General features: G+C 37.5%; 1 protein-coding gene across 10 annotated transcripts in view; it reads left to right on the top strand.

Moving 5' to 3' along the window:
* Positions 1 to 17,073, top strand: part of Epb41l2 (erythrocyte membrane protein band 4.1 like 2) — a 171,839-nt gene that overhangs the window by 75,496 nt on the left and 79,270 nt on the right. For all 10 annotated transcript variants that reach the window (XM_048354080.1, XM_048354079.1, XM_048354078.1 and 7 more), the window contains exons 2-3: positions 5,939 to 6,411; positions 7,909 to 8,124. In XM_048354080.1, coding sequence (XP_048210037.1) covers positions 5,953 to 6,411; positions 7,909 to 8,124 — 675 coding nt within the window. In that variant the 5' untranslated portion in view covers positions 5,939 to 5,952. The remainder of the gene's footprint in view (positions 1 to 5,938; positions 6,412 to 7,908; positions 8,125 to 17,073) is intronic.

Raw genomic sequence — 17,073 nt, 5'->3', positions numbered from 1 at the left:
AATAGTTTCATTTTTTTTTCAATAAACAATTACCTGGCATTATACAAGATTTTGATTATGTAATAGTGAAGCCATTTTGCAGCTGGTTAGTAGTAGTGCACGTCTTGGAACTAGAAAGGATTTGAATCTTACAATTAGTTATACCTGGTTCTGTGGCTTTATGTACTCATTTTACTTTCTTCATCTGTAACCTGGGAATTACTTCATACCTCAAAAGATTGTGGAAATTAATAGAATTACTATGTACAGAGCTTTTAGAGCTCTGTTCAACAAATAGCTAATATCATTGGTGTTTTGGTGTAACTATTTTTAATGAACAGTGGATATATTCCTTTGTTCATAGAATTCCTATCTGATGACAATGAGTAGTATGTATTATCAATTTATTATATGCCAGTCCTTTGAAAATATAATTTAATCCTTAGAGCCATCCATATTATCTTTTTTTCTTATGAGGAAACTGGAACTTAGCAAAGTTAACTTGTCCATGGTTATTCTGTTCCTTTTAGACTTGATTTCCAAACCATTGTGCTATTTTGTCCAAATGTTAATAACTTCTCTTAGAACATCATATTAGATCTGGCTATTAGATTTAGGACTGCACCTGAGAAAAGGAATTTGAGCAACTATAAGCCAATATTTCTGACCACAGAACTTGTATATAGATCTATTGAGAGCTAGCAGAGTTCCGGATGTCTGTAGCATCTTTATCCGTTTGTGTTGTTGACTTGCCCAGCAATCTAGTATTAGAAAGGTTATATGCATTATGATTATGAGAACAATGGTTTCCAATATTGATGTTCCTAATGAGTGGGCTCTTTTTGCTTATGTAGTTCTTACCTTCAGAAATGGTGTTGGACTCAGGGCCTCTCATTCTTGGTTGGCTTTTGTGTTCAAAACTGGCACGCTGCCACTTGAGCCGCACCTCCATTTTTGGCTTTTTGCTGGCTAATTGGAGATATGAGTCTCATGAACTTTTCTGTCCAGGCTGGCTTTGAATAGTGAGTGATCCTCCGATCTCATCCCCCTGAATATCTAAGATTGTAGATATGAGCCACCAGTACCCAGCCATCTCTCTTTGACTCTTGTGATTTTTCTTTTTGTTACTAGAATTATTAAAAATTAATGATCTGTCTCATTAATATTATCTAAGGTATTAAAGTCAAGAATGTGGATATACTCTAACATTTTGCCATCATGGCTCTTAGTGATGGTCATAAAAAGTAGTGGTGAATAATGATTACCTGAGATCTGTATGTGCTCCTAGTTTGTTTGTTTTTTTTAAAGACTTTCTAATGCTTTCTTCAGAATAGCAAGAGCTGTTAGGATGCTTTTGGCTTCAAATAACTAAAGCCTTGAACTCAAATGTTTAACCATAGTGTACTCTATGTCAAGTCATATCACAGAAGCTCTAACACTGGACTAGACCATGTGTGGTTATGATTAGGAAATGGATTTCTCTTGTCAGTGTGTTCTGGCTGTCTTTCTCAATGGATTCAGGATGGTGGTAGCATTTCTAGTTTTGTATACCAGAAATCAGAGAAAGCCCAGAGTCTGCTTCTTCCTGTCTCTTTTAAGAGGGAGAGATCTTTCCCAGAAGCCTACTGGCAGACTTTCTGTACATTTTCTTGGCAAGGAGTGGGAGAGCTTGATTGCCACACACCACCAGAACCCATCCTTGTAATGTCTCCTGGAGCTGGAGCTGACACACACATGTGCAAGCTGAATAAAATGTGGGTTCTGTTAAAAAGGAGAATGAGCAAAGGAAATACATGCTCTGATTGAAACCTGATCTTGCCCAGAGTTAAACTAGCAAAAAGTTGTTAGTTCATATCTTTCGAATGTATAGACTTAATTTTATCCAGATGTTAACATTTTTATAGAAAGTTCCTTTATCTTCCTTTAAAAATAAACAAGTAGCACATTACAAGTAAGGTGTTATTTAAAAAGTAATTTTTGTTTACCTCTATCATACAGATAATCCAGAATAGAGATTATGGCATTCTCTAGACCATTTGATACTTAAGAAAAATAAACCTATGAGAGAAAGGACTTAGTTTGGAGTCTGTCCTCTCTTCCTCCTCCTTACTTTTCTTTCTCTTTTCCCTTCCCCCTTTCCTTCCTTCTTGTTTTCTCTCCCTGCCTCCTGTCACATTGAGATTGAAAATAAAAACATGCTTTTTGCCACTGAACTGCATCCCCAGCCTTTGTAGTATATTCTGTTTTCCTGTTGTTATTTCTTGTCCCTTTGTAGATATTGCCTCTCCCTACTCCTCCTTTAAGAAATTGGCTAAATTTGAGAACCATCATTCCATTATTTCCCATGTAGAATTAGGTAGCTGCTGAATCACTCCTATATTTGGATTCCTCCATTCATTTTTCTTATATTTGATGCATTGATGGAAGATACCAAGGGAATTTTGTCTTTATTTTTGTTTTCTAAAGGTTGGTCCTGGTGCTTGAACTAAGTAAGGGTCTGGGTACTGTCCTGAGTTGCTTTTATTCAAGGTTAGTGCCCTATCTGAACCACAGCTCTACTTCTGGCTTGTTTTTGGTTGTTGATGATGTTGGAGATATGAGTCTCATGGATTTTCCTGCCCAAGCTGATTTCAAACCTTCATTCTCAGATCTCAGCTGCCTTCTCAGTAGTTAGGATATGAGCCACCAGTGTCCAGCAATATTGGAGTTTAGAATTTAGATTGTAAGGTGTGGAAATGAAACTATGGAATCAGCAAGATGTTTTATATATTCTCTGTCCACTCAAGGCAGTAGCAGATGAGAGACTAGTTCTGTCAGGTCTGGAAATTGCTGAGGTAGAAGTATCCTCACGTCAATATTGTTTAAGTTTCTGGTTGTGGTTATTTTAGCTTTATTAACGAGAAGTTTGAACAAAAACCTCCCATTATCCTCTCACCACTGTTTTTAAAGTTTATAAATATACCTCCCCATTTTGTAAATCTTGGGCCCTTAAATAATGCCTTGGGTTCTGCTAAAAGGAATCAAAGGCCTCATATTGCTCCTGAGCTTAGAGGACAGGGGTTTGCTTAACTGGCAGTCATACCCATTCACTTCCCCAAGGATTATCTGAACCAGAAGCACTTGCAGAGTAGCCCAAGTTCTTTAAAGAAACATCTGGACATAATAGTTACGAAGAACTTCTTACTTTAAGCTCCTTGTGCATGTGGAGTTGTATGTCTGTTTTGCTTTGCTTGCTGTAGTATGCTGATTAAGGGCCTGTGCTTCAAGCAGTATCTTATATGGTAAGTGCTTTGAGCTAAGGATATAGACAGCACTGTGGAAGTTCTAAGTCCTTTTAATTTTTTTCTTAAGGCTAAGAAAATGCAGAATGATAATCAGTACTGCAAGTCCTAAGCAGTACTGATCCTCTCCTGATAATAGTTTTCTGGTTGGTTGCATGTTAAATGATGCATGCTTTTTCTCATGGAGCTGTCACAATAAGGAACACTTTCATCAACCCAGATGGAGCTTGCCAGCATGGTAATTGTGTCAAAGCCACATGCTTGTCTAATGGGCTGGCTATTCACAGTGGCTTTCTTTTTTGCTTGATGATAAGTAAGAAGGTCTTTACTTAGTATATTATGTAACTATTGTAATAATGGATTTAGGGTAATTGTAATTAAAGATTACTCCCATGAACATTGTTATATTTTGGGAAACTTTAGTTCTAGTTTGAGTCTCCCTATTTAACTTTGTTATATTAGGCAAATCTAGCTTCTGACTCTGTTTCCTTGATGATAAAAGAAACCAAGGATACTATACTAGATAATGTAATACTACTCATTCAGTAAGTTATCACCAACCACGTTGTATGTGCCAGTCTAGATGGTGGGAATTTAGTTGTAAGCCAAAGAAAGATCTCAGTCCTCATGGAGTCCTTTTTTTCCCCTTGCTGATCCTGGAGCTTGAACTTAGTGCTCCCAGGCACTGTCTTTGAGCTGCTTTTATTCAAGGCTAGTGATCTACCATTTGAGCCACAATTCTACTTGTTTGGGTAATTTATTGGAGTTACCTGCCTGGATTGGCTTCAAACTGTGATCCTCAGATCTCAGCCTCCCAAGTAGCTAGGATTACAAGCATGAACTATTGGTGCCCGGCTTCATAGGGCTTTTAGTGGGAATTCAATTGCATAGGTGTCCATTTTCCTGGATGGCAGAGCTTAAGGCATATGCATAACTCAAATGCTGAGGATTATATATATGGTAACTGGTGTGCTGTCATGTTCTATATGTGTTGGTAATTTTTTGAAGAAACCATTATCAAAAAGAAGGTAGTATTTGTTTTTAAGCTCTGTTAATCTTGAAACTATTTTTAAGGACATACTTATTTATATATAATTATATCTACTTTTTTTTTTTTTTTTTTTGGCCTGGGCCTTGGACTCAGGGCCTGAGCACTGTCCCTGGCTTCTTCCCGCTCAAGGCTAGCACTCTGCCACTTGAGCCACAGCGCCACTTCTGGCTGTTTTCTGTATATGTGGTGCTGGGGAATCGAACCTAGGGCCTCGTGTATCCGAGGCAGGCACTCTTGCCACTAGGCTATATCCCCAGCCCATATATATAATTATATCTACTTTTAATGGTTCATATGCACAATCCCAATTAGCCATTTCTGTTATCAGTCTTGTAACTTTGAATTGACTGAGCAACATAGATCAACTCTGGGGTTCTTAAATACAGTTTAGATGAGGACTGCTTTGTTAAGCTTAACTGTGCTCTGTTTTCACACTTTGTCTTTACCTCTATCCATAAATCTAGTTTTGATTACATGGGCACATAATTTCACATGTAATTATTCTCTGTGATAGAGCTACTTATTGTAAATAACAGAATATGCTGGGGATATGGCCTAGTGGCAAGAGTGCTTGCCTTGTAAATAACAGAATACTTTTGTGTTGTCCTATAGAAATTTCCAAACATTGGCATGGATTTTCTCGGAGGAATAGACCAAGAGATCCATATTTAGATCATTTGTGCCTAATGGCCCTAGGGTTGCATTATGAAGTATGTGAGAGGAGATATGTGCAAGGTTTTGGTTATGGTTTGAATAGCTTTTCTTGCATTTGAATAGTGATGATGAGTTAGAGGATTTGATGTTGGAAAACAGGGCCTGTAAGGTGGTTTATGCATCCACTGAACAGCTACTCAGGAGGTGAAATTGGCAATATCACAGTTCAAGGCCTGTCTAGGCAGCAAGTTAACAAGTAAGCTGAGCATGGTTTTGCACATTTGTGATCCCAGCTATGTAAGAGGCATAGCGAATAAGACCCATATTCTTGAGATTGGACCTAGTCAAAAATGAGAGAACCTGTCTGAAAAGTGACTAAAGCAAAAAAGGGCTAGGATTTTACCTCAAGTAGTAACAGTACTTGCCTGACAAGGATAACACCCTGAGTTCAAATCCAAGTTAGCATCCTTTTACATTTTTGTTCCAGATGATTTTCTTGTGATTGCATTTTTTTATAACACCTAGCATTTTGTTAGAGTTTATCTTAATGTATGAAATTGCAATGAAATATGTGCTTTCTAGCATTGACAGAATCTACATGGTGTACAATACAGGCAATTAAGTGTGTAGAAAGTAATTTTTCTTAAAGAACTGGGTTTGAGTCCAGTACTATTATAATTAGCTGAAGCCAAGTAAAATTACTTTCTCTAGTGTTGGTCCCTTTAAATTCTTGCTGTGAAGAATCAGTTATTGCAATTGTGATGTTGCTTTGGTTCTATGATTCTCAGAGAATTCTACAAGTTAGCAGTCTCCATTTTCTATTATGCTTATGAGCTTTCCTTTTTAATGTGTGCCTTGTCACTTCTGTTTTTGCCATACCTCTTCCCACCCTGCTTTTCCCTTGCCTTTCCCTTGTCATCAAACTAAAATTGGAGTCTGTAAAATATTATTTTGTGATTTTGTTTTGTTACAGTATAAGCTGAAACCATGACTACCGAAGTTGGCTCTGCATCTGAAGTGAGGGACTCTGACCAATTGGGAGCAGATGCAATAAAGGAGAAAGCTAAAGAAGTAGCAGAAAATCAGACGAATCAGTCATCTGAGCTGGAAGAGGAAAAACCATCTCCTACAGCTGAAAGCCAAAGTAGTCCACGCCGCCGTAAAAGAGAGAAAGATCCATCTGAGAGCAGGGGTATTTCTCGGTTCATACCCCCATGGCTTAAGAAACAGAAGTCCTATAACTTAGTACTGGCCAAAGATGGAGGAGATAAAAAGGAGTCTACCCAAACTGTTATGGAAGAACAAATCTTAGATAAAGAGGATTCCCTTTCAGTAGAAGAGAGACGGGCTAAGGGTGATGCTGAAGAAACAGCTCAGAAGAAACACCAGGAGGTTAAGGTGGAGGTGTTGGAAGAAAAGCCTTCTGTGAGCAGTGCTGAGACACAGGTGTGTTTGAGGGTGATAATTCAGAACCACATAGGAAAAGAGTCCTTTGTAAAAATCATTTACAGATGTCTTCTTTTGAGATAGTGCTTTGGCTTAATGTATTTGGAATATAGGTCTTCGATTGCTCTATTACAGACTTCCTGTCACTTCTTTTAAAAACATTTCCAAAATAATAGAGTAAAACAGTTACCATATGTATGTATGTGAGTATACATATGTAACTATTAAAAAGTTCTGGTGGCTTCCTGTTCTCTCAGACTCCTGCTACCTTCTTCTAAACAGGATATTCTTTGATTTATTTAAGTATTCAGTGGGGTGTAAGTAGATTATATGTGTGTATTTTGGTTGTCTAATGAGGCCTAGATTTTGCTATGATAGAAATTTTATTCACTTCAAATTCTGCTATTTGAATGATACTTAACTTGTGGGGCTGTAGTTTTGTTAATTCATTTAATTCCTGAATTACCAACCTGGTAAAGCGTGGTAGAAAGAGAAGGAAGTAAGTTATCCTTTGTAGCATAAATTTCATTTATTTTAAAACCTTAGGCTTCGTTGGTTCCAATGATCACAATTAAAAAATATTTTTATGGTATTGGGTTTGGTTTGTACTTGCTAGGCAGGTACTCTACTGCTTGAGGTATATACCCTAGCCTCTTTTGTTCTAGGTTATTTTTTAGGTGGAGGTGTTGTTTTGGCTTGCTGTTGGGCTTGGACTATGATTCTCATATGCATACACCTCCCACATAGGTAGGATTACAAGTGTATACCACCATGCCTGGTTTGTTTGATGAGATAAAATGTCTTAACTTTTTTTGTTTGGGTTGTCTTTGAACCATAATTCTTTTAAGTAGCTGGGATTACAGGCATGAGCTACTATATCTGTCCCATAACTCTCCCTCTTCCCCCAGGTGGCGGCTAGCTATTTAATTCAAGTTTGCCTGGAATGTAACTCAGCCTGGCCTCAAACTCTATCCTCCTGCTACAGCCTCCCAAGTGCTGAGATACTAGGTTGATTACTACCACACCTGGTAATCTCAACTCTTAGTAAAGATTTTCCTTTTGGGTTTAGTATACTAGCAGTATACTATAGTGTAAGGATCTGGGTTTGCCTAGCATAGCAGAAAAACAAACAAACAAACAAACAAACAAAAAACCCTCAAAAACCCCCAAACAACTGGATACTAGGTGGATCATCCCTATAATCCTAGCTATTTTAGACGATGAGATACGGGAATTGTGGTTGAGTTGTCAGCCCTGGCAGAAAAGTCTTATCTCCAATTAACCAGCAAAAACTGGAATTAGAAGTGTGGCTCAAGTGGTAGAGCACCAGACTTGAGTGGAAAAACCAAGTGTGGGAGTGCAAGGCCCTAAGTTCAAGCCCCAGGGCTGACATAAGAACAAACATAAAGAAAAACAGCAAAAGAGATTTTCTTTTTGATTGTTAACTTTTTCAATTTGATGGCCTTTTCATGAATTTACTTTTTCCCCCCTTGATAGCTTGCTGAAGAAGTAAAGGAGGAGAAAGAAGAGGAGAAGGTTAAGGAAATACAGATTGACAAATCAGCAGGAGAAACAGCAAAAAGGGAGACCAAGGAGGTGCAGACCAATGAGCTGAAGGCGGAGAAGGCCTCCCTTAAAGCTACCAAGAAGACCAAAACTGTGCAGTGTAAAGTGACTCTCCTAGATGGCACCGAATACACCTGTGATCTGGAGGTGAGACAGGTTGCTAAATGGAGAACTCTTCTGTTGTGCATGAAAGTAGACTGCTCTTATTTTCAGCATAGTACAATAGATATATTTTCATGTTTTCCTGAGTTCCTGTATACCAGTCTGTTGCAAATTTGCATTTAAACAGCAACAACATAGAGTTATACAGTATTTCCTGACCCTTATTGTAAACATGGATGGTTTATGCCAATGTGCACTCACTGCTCATGCATACTGTGCTATGATTGTTCTAAACGAGCATTAAGCATTCAATTAGTATTTCTAGATATGAGATGCTTTACTTGAAATAAAATTCATTTTTGTTTTGTTTTAGACCCACTGGGATTTGAACTCAGGGACTTGTGCTTGCTTGACTTGCTTCCTCTGCACTTGAGCCATGCCACGAGCTAATTTTTTTTGCTGGCTAACTGGAGATATACACTTGTATCCAACCTTGTATATGTTTTACTTGTACATTTATAAATTAGTTTTAGCTTATGTATGAGAGAAAATGTGTTCTTTGTTTCTCTGGGCCTGACTTTAATATATTTTTTCCCTCAGGTCCATAGATTTCTTTGCAAATGATATATTATCTTTCTAATGGAGGAGTAAATTCCATTGTGTGTGTGTGTGTGTATATATATATATATACATATATATACACACATATATATATATGTATATATATGTATATATGTATATGTATATATATATACTACATTTTCTTGATCCATTTGTTCACTAAGGTGCATATCTGGGCTGTTTCTGTTCTTTGCCTATGATGAATAGTACAGCAGTGAACATGGTTGTACAAGTGGCTTTACGGTATCCTGATTTGTAATCTTTTGAATAAATGCCTAAAAGTGGCATTGCTGGATCATAGGGTAGTTCTGTGTTTAGATTTTTGAGGAATCACCAAACCTTTTCAGAGTGGTTGAACAAGTTTACATTCCCACCAACAGTGTATTAGGGTTCCTTTGCCCTACATCAACATCTGGTGTTTGTGTTCTTGATGATGGCTATTGTAACCTGGGTGAGAAAGAATTTTAGTTTTTTTTAAATTTAAATTTTCTTAATGGCCAAAGATGTTAAGCATTTCTTCATATGTCTATTCACCCTGTTTACTTTTTCTGAGAAAACTATTTAGCTTGTTTACCCATGTTTTACTTGAGTTTTGATTGAGGGTTTAGTTTCTTGAGCTCTTTGCATATTCTGGGTATGAGACTATTGTATGATATGTAGCTTTTTAGCTTGTTAAATATGTCCTTTGCTTTGCAGAAACTTCTTAAAGACCCTTTTCATGAACTGCTTTTATGTTTCAAAAGTAGCTTCCTTCTTTCTCTCTGGAAAAGCTTGGATAAATTAGAGATTGTCTATTCTTTGGTGATGTTGTAGACTTTGCCTTTAAAAGTTATCATAGGGGCTGGGAATATGTCCAAGTGGGCTAGTGCTTGCTTTGCATACACGAAGCCCTGGGCTTGATTCCTCAGTGCCACATATATAGAAAAAGCTAGAGGAGGTGCTGTGGCTCAAGTGGTAGAGTGCCAGCCTTGAGCAAAAAGAAGTCAGGGACAGTTCTCAGGCCTTGAGTACAAGCCCCAGGACTGGCTGTCATGGTTTAGTGGCTTTTTAGAGGAAAGAGGTAAGTAGAGTTGGAAGTAGTTTTTTGTTGTTCGAATTATTGATTTAATTTCATTATGCTTATGGTCCCCTTCAGTTCATTTTTTTCTTGCTTAAATTTTAGTAATTCACATTCTTAGAATAAAAAGTTTATCTCATCTATTTGACAAGTTGATTTGCATGAAGCTTTTCCTAGTATTTTCATCTTGGACATTACATTTTGATTCTCTTAATTTTTAGTGCTATTTACCTTTTCTTGTGATTATTCTTACTATAGATGTACTGTTTGAATTTTTTTCAAACCAACAACTTGGTTTTATTGATTCTTACATCTTTCCTATTTTGTAACATTTTGTTTCCCCTTGTTTTTCTTTTCGAGATTACCTGCTCTTGAGTTTAATACTTAACTGTTGTTTTTATGCTTCTAATTTTCTCTTCAAATACGTTTTGTTGATAGCATAATTTGAAATACAGTGCTTATATTGCCTCTCAGTTTATATATATTTTTAATCTTACTATAGTTTTTGTTCTGGGAAATTTTTATTTATTGATTTTTAATTTTAGTTTTTGTGTGTGTGCACGTCTTTGAATAGTTTTTGTATTGCGGCTTAAATTCAGGGCCTTGAACTTGCGAGGTAAGTGCTCTACTGTGGTCCCAGCAAAATGGAATTTGGAAACTTTTTATTTATGCTATCCTATAGCAGATAGTTTTAGGCCAGAAGCTTATTTGAATTCTAAGTAGGGACTTCATATTTGTATCAGAAATAATCACTATATCTTAGTAGTTGTTATATTTGTGCAGAAGTTGTAAGTTGCCTTCACTTTTGTGATGAGTGCTCTCTTCCAGTTTCCTTCCCATTTTGGTTTTCTACTTGCTTAGTGTCATTAGTTTGCATCTGCTACTCATCAGACCCATTCTATTTCCCCTTCAGCAGTGGAGTTCAGAGGCCAGCCATCACATGGCTCAGTGTGCTCTGCTTCCCTGTTCCAGTACAGACCTTAGATAGATTGGGTGATATGCGGAAGCTGCTTATCTGGGTTTCTGTAGCTCCACTTGGGAAATCAGTGTCTGAGTACTATTTGTGAAACTATGTTGTGAGAAACAGTAGCTATTAATGAATTTGTAAGCTCTCAAAGAAGGCTAAGTGCAGTTTGAGAAATAAATACTTCAGTTTAGGACAGTTATAACAATAAGCATAGCTTCTGCAGAAAGTTGTGTGAAGATGGAATGACCTGATTTATTTAATTTCATTATGATTTAATGACCTTTTGGAATAAGGGTATCCTAGAAAACCTCAAATGAAAGTTTGAGATTAAAACTAATCCATACGACAAAAATGGAGCTGGTAGTAATGAGCCAGAGGCTGTAAAGTCATTGGTACATAATATCTAGTAAGGCTCAGATGCTGTTTATATTCAGAATGTGTTAAGTAGCTGTACAGCTGTAGTAACTTAAGGGGAACTTTAATTCATCATGTTGGTTAGGATTCACATCGGTGATTTTTATAGATGACATTTTTATGATATTATTAACGCATTGGTAAGTTAGTTTCTTGTTTGTATTACCTGTACTTGCTTTTGGTCAACAAGAGTCTCTTTGAAACCATTTAATTTAAATGTGGCTATATTGAATGAATATATTGTTTTTCTGAAATCAAGAAACAAGGCCTTGAGTATGAAACTTCACGACTACCATAATAAAAATTGTAAAAATCAATAAAAGTAATTCTGAGGTATTTTTGATTCTTGTCTTAACATCGCTTTTGCTTCTTAGATTCTCTTTATATAGACAGAATATAGAAAGCACTTTGCCATTGATATGTATTGCTCTATATTATTTTTCTGCATTATATACTGTGTAAAACATGCTTCCAGTAGCTATTCCTATTATTTCATTTCCTCTTTATTTATCCTTTCCTTCTTTTTTTTTTTTTTTTTTAAAGAATAGGGTCTCACTTTGTTATTAGAGGTAGAGATCAAGCTGTCCTTTTGCCTTAGCCTTCTGAGTAGATAGGACTTCAGACATGCAATGCTTTACCTGACTTCTCCATGCTTTTTTGTAGTTTCCTGTTTGAACAGCCTTTCTCTATGGATCTGATGAGCCTATTCTTCTATTCTTTCTGCTCCTGAACCTCTGGAATTAATGACAGTGCTAGAGGAACCAGTATAGCACTTCTTTCAAAAACAGACTATCCTCTTTAAAGTCTGTTTGTTATTTTTTTTGTTTAGTTTTTGAAGAGAATATGCATTACTATTAAGTCAATAAAATAATGCATGTAGATTTGCCAGATTCCCAGAAAGCTGAAAAATTTAAAAATGAGAATTAATATTGGCTAACAGTACATTTTTAGAGAATTAGGTTAAAATTTTTTATGGAACCAGTTTGACAATATGTTTCTTGCTAAGTCAGTTAATTCATTTTGACCCAAGGCCTACTCTTTAAATATATATATAAATAAAATTTATTTATTTATTTATTTATTTTTTGCCAGTCCTGGGCCTTGGACTCAGGGCCAGAGCACTGTCCCTGGCTTCCTTTTGCTCAAGGCTAGCACTCTGCCACTTGAGCCACAGCACCACTTCTGGCCGTTTTCTATATATGTGGTGCTGGGGAATTGAACCCAGGGCTTTATGTATATGAGGCAAGCTCTCTTGCCGCTAGGCCATATTCCCAGCCGTCTTTAAATATTTTTTTATGATTTACATTTTATACAAATTTATTATGTAATTTGGATTTCCGTTTTTTTGGGGGGGGGCGGGGGGTGGGGTTTGGATTCTGGGGCTTGAACTCAGAGCCTGGGTGCTGTCCCTGAGCTTTTTTGCTTAAGGCTAGCACTCTACCACTTGCTACAGCTCCACTTTCATCTTTTTTGGAGGTTAATTAGTGGTTAATTCCTTCCCAGACTGGCTTTTGAGAAGCGATCTTCAGATCTCTGCCTTCTGAGTAGCCAGGATTATAGGCATGAGCCATTAGAACCCAGCTGGATTTCAGACTTTTTTGAGAAATGCTTTACTTGGAATATTATTTATTCATTTAGGCAAACATCTCACCACTTTAGTCAGGGCTCTAGACCTCTTTGCTGTTGTTATTTTTCAAATAATGTCCAACATTTATGCATGGGCCAACTTGACCATGATCCTCCTAATTATACTTGCCTTGTACACTTGTAGTTGGAATGACAGGTGTAGCACACTCTGCCTAAATTTTATTGCTGAGGTATGGGGTCTTATGAACTTTTTGCCAGGGCTCTCCTGAAATTGTGATCTTAAGCTCCTGAGTAACTAGGATTACAGGTGTGTCACCACACTTACCAAGAATTGTTTTTCAATGAGGAAACTTTACATTTCTGCTGTTTGACATTCTTTGAGTTATTAAGGATATATGACAAGCTGCATTGGTATCAGAGTTTAAATTGTGAAGAATTTTAGTGAATCTCCTGAATTCTGCATGCTGACAACCAGGAATTTAGGACTGTTGTGATATAGATGTTAGAGGAATTTATATCCTTGATGTACTGAACCAGTGGGTCTTGCTTCTCTAGGAAAAACACGAGAAGGCTTAGTTGAAGCTAAGGATATAAAATTGGGACATCTATGTTTACTTTTCTTTTGAGTCTGTATATCTTGGGAAAGTCACTTCCTGTCTTTTCTTCTATTCTCAGATTGCAAAGTAAGAATGAAAATATTTGCTTCCTCTATTTCTAGGACTTAGCTCCTTTTATTACAGCTGATAGGTGTGTATGTTTTTTTAAGTCTGAAAATAAGCCTGAAGGCTTCTGAGCTTCTGTAAGTATAAGTGAATGTGCATTATAAGTTAGAACTGGTCACATTTTCCTTTGGCATCTGAAAGCTGTTCCCACATGTTGGGTTTTTCTTTTTTGTGACTGAGAATTGAGGGTATTGTTTTTGTCCACACAGGAATGTCAGAACTCCCCTTTTTTTCTTAGTTATGAATAAACCCATCATTATGCCAGCTTTTCTTCATCAGTCTGATGATACAAGTGTTTATCAGAAAGCAGAATATGTCAATTCTCATGTTGTGTTCTGGGGTTGGAAATCTAATTCGATAGCTTTACTTTGTAGTGCATTTTCTGTATTTGCCCGTTTGTCTTCCTTAACTTACTCTCCTAAGCCTTGCTTTTCAAATGGACCTAAGCTTTCTAGTTAAATAATTTCAACTGTATATTTATAGAGGATCTGGAGACTGTAACTGTGAAATCCCATAAAACAGTGACAGATTTTTATTATGATTTAAGAATCGAGAGTAATTTAACTGGCATATATTATGTGTAATTTAAAATTTAAGTGACACAGGCCTAGTTGGAATATCTCTGCCAAGCAGTCGATCCATCTATCCCTTTAGGTTAAAAAAATAAAATTTAAAGTAGCAGCTCTGTCCAGTGAGTTTTTAATGAGAAAAGAAGTGAGAGTGGTATTTTAATCTAGCTTGAAGAAGACAAGACATTCATAGCAACAGAATTTGGTCTGGCCTCTTAGTGAGTTACTTTTTAGGTAGGCATTCAGGGTGTTAGGTAGTGCTCTCAGGTTCGGGTTAAGAATACTGTTGATGTTGTGCATCTTCCTTTGCCAATCAATTGGTCTTCTGGCCAAGCATATGCTGAATTGTCTTGTCTTCCTTTCAAGATTCTATAATCTTGTCTTTGCCTTTACCAGCCCACATGATTCCAATATGTCTCTTAATGTCCAGTTTTCAATTCAGACACAGCAGCTCTCAGGATGTTCCCCCCCCCCCCAACTTGTTTGTGCCATTAAGTTGGTAATTAATCATGCACTGTCCTGTGAAAGAATGCTTGTCTTGTATTGAAGAAATGCCAAGCTCTTGTATTGTTGCCTGGTTTTTCTCATGCTTGTATTCTTTCTTCACCTGGATTGCTGTTAGTTCCTTGACAAAAAGAACTTCTTATTTCCTCCAAAGAAACATAGTACTTAGCCTAAATCACTTTTCATTGAAAATAATTTTTAGTTTTTTACTCTCCTTTCTTGTGCATTTTGTAAATTTCTTATTCTTGCTTCCTAAGATACACCATCACATTTGCTTATTTATAATTTTAATTTTTCTTTCCATTCAAAAAAATTACAAAATATATAGTTCTACCCTTCCCTTCAGGTTACTCCTTCCATCTAGCATTTTCTTTCTTGCTAATGCCCAGAGATAACAGGCTAACTTCTTGTAGAAATACTTCAAAGCCTTAAATAAATGAAAATAACTTTATATTTCTATGAAAAGATGTAAAACCCTAGGTTGGACAGCAGTGTCCAACCAGTAAGTTGATCTTGACCCTTGAGGCAACCAAGAGCCTAGAGGGGAATGTGCAGTGTAAGCTCCCTGAAGGTAAATTCTTTTAGTTTCATTTGAGTAGCCCCAACATCCCATTTCACACTGGTTGTGGGGGTGCTGTAGGGAGTACAGCTGACTCCATCTTGACTAGGGAAACATTTTAGGAAATGTTGGGGAGAGTAGAGCTGACTCTATCGTATTAGGTCAACCTGACCCCCAAAATCTGCTTCTGTTAATGGCTTGCTTAACTTGTTTGTTGCTTGCCCTACCCCCTGCGTCAACCCCCTACATCTGTGCTATGTTTTTATCATTATAAACCCCAGCTGTTGGGGGTCACAGTGTCAGCGCCCGAGTCTGCACTGTGTCCCTGGCTGGTCAGCCCGACTGTCACAGTGTTAGCTCCCGAGTCTGCACTGTGTCCCTGGCCAGTCAACCAGCTTTTCACTGTTGCAGTTTCAGCTCCTACTCTGTGCTGCGTCCCTGGCTGGTCAGATTGCTTTTTGTTTCCCCATTATATCCATCTTTTTGCTTGAGACTGTCTTTTGAGTGGTGGACTCTTGGAGGGACATGGAATCTCCTCCCTAGAACCCTTAACGGGCATGTTGGGCTTGAGGAGAATGTAAGTAGTACCTTAATCCTTCTTCCCATTTTCTCTAATAATGTTTCCTCTTCTGTTGAGCCAATTGCAGAATAGGTTTTTCATTTCTAAAATTTCGTGAAATTGTACCACATTTTTGTCAGTCCTGGGGCTTGATCTCAGAGCCTGGGCACTATCCTTAAGCTTTTTCACTCAAGGCTAGGGCTCCACCACTTGGAGCCACAGCTCCACTTCCAATTTTCTGATGTTTAATTGCAGATAAGAGTCTCACAGGGGCTAGGGATATAGCCTAGTGGCAAGAGTGCCTGCCTCGGATACAAGAGGCCCTAGGTTCGATTCCCCAGCACCACATATATAGAAAACGGCCAGAAGCAGCGCTGTGGCTCAAGTGGCAGAGTGCTAGCCTTGAGCGGGAAGAAGCCAGGGACAGTGCTCAGGCCCTGAGTCCAAGGCCCAGGACTGGCCAAAAAAAAAAAGAGTCTCACAGACTTTTTTTTTTTTTTTTTGCCTGAACTGGGTCTAAATTGAGATCCTTAGATCTCAGTCTCCTGAGTACTTAAGATGATAGGTTTTGAGCCACCAGGGCCTGGCATTCTACCACATTCTTTTTTTCCCCTCAGTTTTCCCAGATTGGTTTCAAAATACAGGGGATTCCCCCCGCCCTTTGTCACTCAACTGATATTTGAAGCAAACATCACTCTTTTATTTTTTTTAAATTGATTTCTTTATTGTCAAAGTGATATACCAGAGGGGTTACAGTTTCATATGTAAGGCAGTGAGTACATTTCTTATCAAACTTGTTGCCTCCTCCCTCATTTTTCTCTCCCCTTCCCAAACCCTTCCCTGAGTTGTACAGTTGGTTTACAGCATATAGTTTTGTAAGTATTGCTGTTGCATTGGTTTGCCTTTTACCCTTTGTTTGTCCATTTTGATGTTCCCCTTCCCTTCCCTACTTCCCATAAATGCATATACAATACTCAGGGTACCAAAATCAGTTACAGTGACATCAGGGGTAAAACCATGGGGAAGAAAGACAAAAGGAAATAAGTGGTTTATTATTGTTGCTGTTATGTTCAAATATCACTCTTGAAAGTTACTGCTGTGAGTAGCTATCATGTCCTACGTTTGAAGATAACTGTCTCTTGGGCTTTCTCACACTTACTATCATGTATGTGAATTATGTGGTGACTTACCCCTTAATTAATTGACTTTAACCAAAGATTGGTAGTAGAACAGGATCAGATAATCTGTTTTAGAATAAAAAAACTGCTTCAGGGTTGAAGTGCATTAATACATGGAAAGAAGGCCAGTTTGAGAATAAAATTTGTGCTTTAAAATCTGTTTAGGCACATTTTTCTCACCCTCTCAAACATGTTGACATTATAAAAAAGTTTCAAATTATTTTCAAAGTATTTCAAGTGAAGGGGTATATAGTTAA

This window comes from Perognathus longimembris, chromosome 9 (assembly GCF_023159225.1).
Source record: "Perognathus longimembris pacificus isolate PPM17 chromosome 9, ASM2315922v1, whole genome shotgun sequence".
NCBI classification, from domain to species: domain Eukaryota; kingdom Metazoa; phylum Chordata; class Mammalia; order Rodentia; family Heteromyidae; genus Perognathus; species Perognathus longimembris.
The sequence above is the reverse complement of the archived record's forward strand: the minus strand, read 5'-3'. Positions and strand labels throughout refer to the sequence as shown.